Source organism: Phaethon lepturus, unplaced genomic scaffold (assembly GCF_000687285.1).
Source record: "Phaethon lepturus isolate BGI_N335 unplaced genomic scaffold, ASM68728v1 scaffold54687, whole genome shotgun sequence".
NCBI lineage: Eukaryota > Metazoa > Chordata > Aves > Phaethontiformes > Phaethontidae > Phaethon > Phaethon lepturus.
This window is the reverse complement of record NW_010555138.1, coordinates 13316-16115: the sequence shown is the minus strand read 5'-3', so window position 1 is coordinate 16115 and position 2800 is coordinate 13316. Positions and strand designations below refer to the sequence as shown.

General features: G+C 39.0%; 1 protein-coding gene across 1 annotated transcript in view; it reads left to right on the top strand.

Moving 5' to 3' along the window:
- Positions 1-3: 3 nt before the first annotated feature.
- The window catches only part of LOC104624628 (methylcrotonoyl-CoA carboxylase beta chain, mitochondrial-like), a gene marked incomplete at its 5' end in the record, with an annotated part of 13007 nt that continues 10210 nt past the window's right edge, over positions 4-2800 (top strand). Inside the window, 2 exons of the mRNA XM_010292051.1 lie at positions 4-290; positions 1907-2103. Of these exons, the coding sequence (XP_010290353.1) occupies positions 4-290; positions 1907-2103 (484 nt within the window). The remainder of the gene's footprint in view (positions 291-1906; positions 2104-2800) is intronic.

The following is a 2800-nucleotide window of genomic DNA, read 5'->3' as shown; positions in this document are numbered from 1 at the left end:
GGCAGGCTGGCCCCCAACGCCACGTCTCCCCTGCTTCCAAGGTTACAAACCTGGAATCGTGTGTTCGAAAGGAAGTATCAGGAGTTGTGTCATGGTACACAGCCAGCACACATGCTGCAGAATCAGGGGTTGAAAAGGACATGCGACGTGCTCCCCTGTCGTTTAGTAAGTAATAAAGCGAAATACAGGCGGTATGCCAAAACTTACCCTGTCTTAGATGGACGTATCCTGTCAGTGTATCGACATGTGTTTGAAGAAAATTTAAGGAACAGTGAGGCTGTTATTAAAAGGTAATAAACCGTTTTTGTGGTGTTTTAAAAATGTTGCTACTTGTGAGATGATGTGAGAGTTACTTACGGGCGCTTTTAGGAACTGTTTAACATAGAAAGAATGCTAACTACAAAGTCCAGAGATTAAAAAATTTTTTAAAAAGTTGTTTTTTTACCTAACCATTTTGAAGCTTAAACTAGTTTCCTGGGTGCTCTTTGCTCGGGCAGCTTCTCAGCAGAGTGAATTTTAACAAGGATCAGCACTTAAAAATTTCAGCCCCCCAAAAAGAGGTGCCTAAATACTGACTGAAATGCTGACGCCTAGGTGCAGGCTGTATTTAAAATAGTGCCGTGTGACATTGACTTGTATATATTGCCACGAAGTATTTTTTTCTAGACCTTCATACAGTTTGTTTTGTGGTTGATTTTGCATGCAAAGATGTAAATGGTGACAAATCCCTCCTGAAAGGGTAGGTGACAGTCGTTGCAATTAATCGTGATTCACTGATAAAAGCAAGAAAATGTATTTTATGTGTTTGTCCTTAAAGACTAGATGGCAAAAAAGGCCTTTGTTCAGAGGAATGATACATGAGCTGCAAGCAAAGCTGTGGAAAACACACTGTGCCCTCCTGTGGTGGCATTTATGACATTATTAAAAATCCTTAGCTTTTTTCTCCTGAGGTTTTTCAACCTCTACAGTCTGCAGGAAGCTGCAGTAAGATAACAGTCTCGTGCATAAATAGTTATGTCAAACAGAATTTTATTTAAAGATGATGCATCTTGGCAAAAAGTAGTTTAAATAAATGAAGAATCTGGTTTATTTAAGACCAAAATTGTTTGAGATACCGCATTTGTTTACAGTTTAATTAACTTTATCTGTACTTGATGCTGCCCTGACAATAACATGGGTAGTCACTTCCTCTCATGATGATGGTAGTGATGCTGTCGTGTCCACTACTTTTAAAGTATATCTTCCATGCTGTAGAGTGTGCATTTTTCTAGATTTAGTAATTTATTCTACTTACCAGTTACTGATTTTTGTCAGATAAACTTGTTGAGGGGAACTGAGGGAGGAAGCCCTTGGCTGGATTCTTCCCTGGAGTGGTCGGAACATGGAGGTAAATGTCCATGCTGAATTCCGACTAGCAAATTACGATGGCTTTATTAATAGCTGCAAATTTATAGGCCAACATTGTTGCAGGGCAGTATCTCTCAGTCAGCTTTGGTCGCTGATGATCAGCCCCCAGTCTGTACTCCACTGGTGAGGTTGTTGGCAGAGATTAAGTGTGATCATATATTGTGAAATACGGTGTATATAGGCTATGATATGGACTTAATAACGACCACTAGCTATGAACATAACCTACAGATAGAATATTTATATTATTTCACTTTTTTGGGGGTCCTTATTAGCCAATTTTGAATAACAAAATGAAAATGCTTGCTTTAAATAACAAACCTTTGCTTTTTATTGCACTTTGTAAGAAACAATAATCCAAAAATGCGAATTCCTCTTCATTCTCATACTGTTGATATGAAAACTGTGCAATACAGTTAAGTACTATGTTAAATCTACCGAAACGTAACTTGTAAGTAAAGGTGGTTTTCATTAACTGAAACTTTGTTTTTTAAATCAGATACTCAGAATTGCTAGAGGTGGCCAGTAAAGGAGGGGGAGAAGATGCCATCTTGCGTCACACTCAGAGAAACAAGAAGCTGTTTGTTCGTGAACGCCTGAAGTTGCTACTTGATGATGAGTCTTTTCTTGAGCTGTCTCCACTGGCAGGCCTCAATATGCCGTATGGTGATGTCCCTGCTGCTGGGTGCCTTACTGGTAATTGCTAGCAAATGTAATATTGGATGTAATGGGAAATGAGGAGGTTCATTCGTTTCATTGCTCATATCTTTAAATATGATTCATATTGGATCTAAAGATAGATATGGGCTCAGGGTGTTGTTTTGAGCAGCCCATGTTGGAGATGCAGCCCAGAGGGAAGAAGGATTTTGAACCAACAGGATCCTTAACATAATTTGAGAGGTGCTGTTTGGGTGCAGTGATGAGTAAGTGATTGTAGGCAGCATACATTAGTTGTAGTCTGTGTGTGCTGCGCCCTTTCCTGTAGTAACCAGCCTTGCTCACTGAAGTTAAGGTGTTTGTTCTTGCCAGGAAAGGTTGCATGTAATCAGGTTTATGGAATATTTTAGTATCTTAAGAATGTGCTTTCCTGGGAAGGTGAACATCAGCTCTATCCAGTAGCAGCTCCCAGCAAGAAAGAGTTCAACCGCAGCTATATTATTCTGCAATTTTTGCTGGGAAGTCTGGGAGAAACCTTTAAAGAAAAAAGGTTCTTTAATTTCTTCTAGATTCAGTAATTTATTCTACTTACCAGCTACTGATTTTTGTCTCAAAAAATTTAGGAGGATATGTCAAATAAGCTGTTGTCTGTTAAAGGAAAAGGGGATCAGGTTACTGTGAGACACAGGAGCTGTGACATTTGTCATATTTTTCAAATTATAGACAAGTCTTTTCA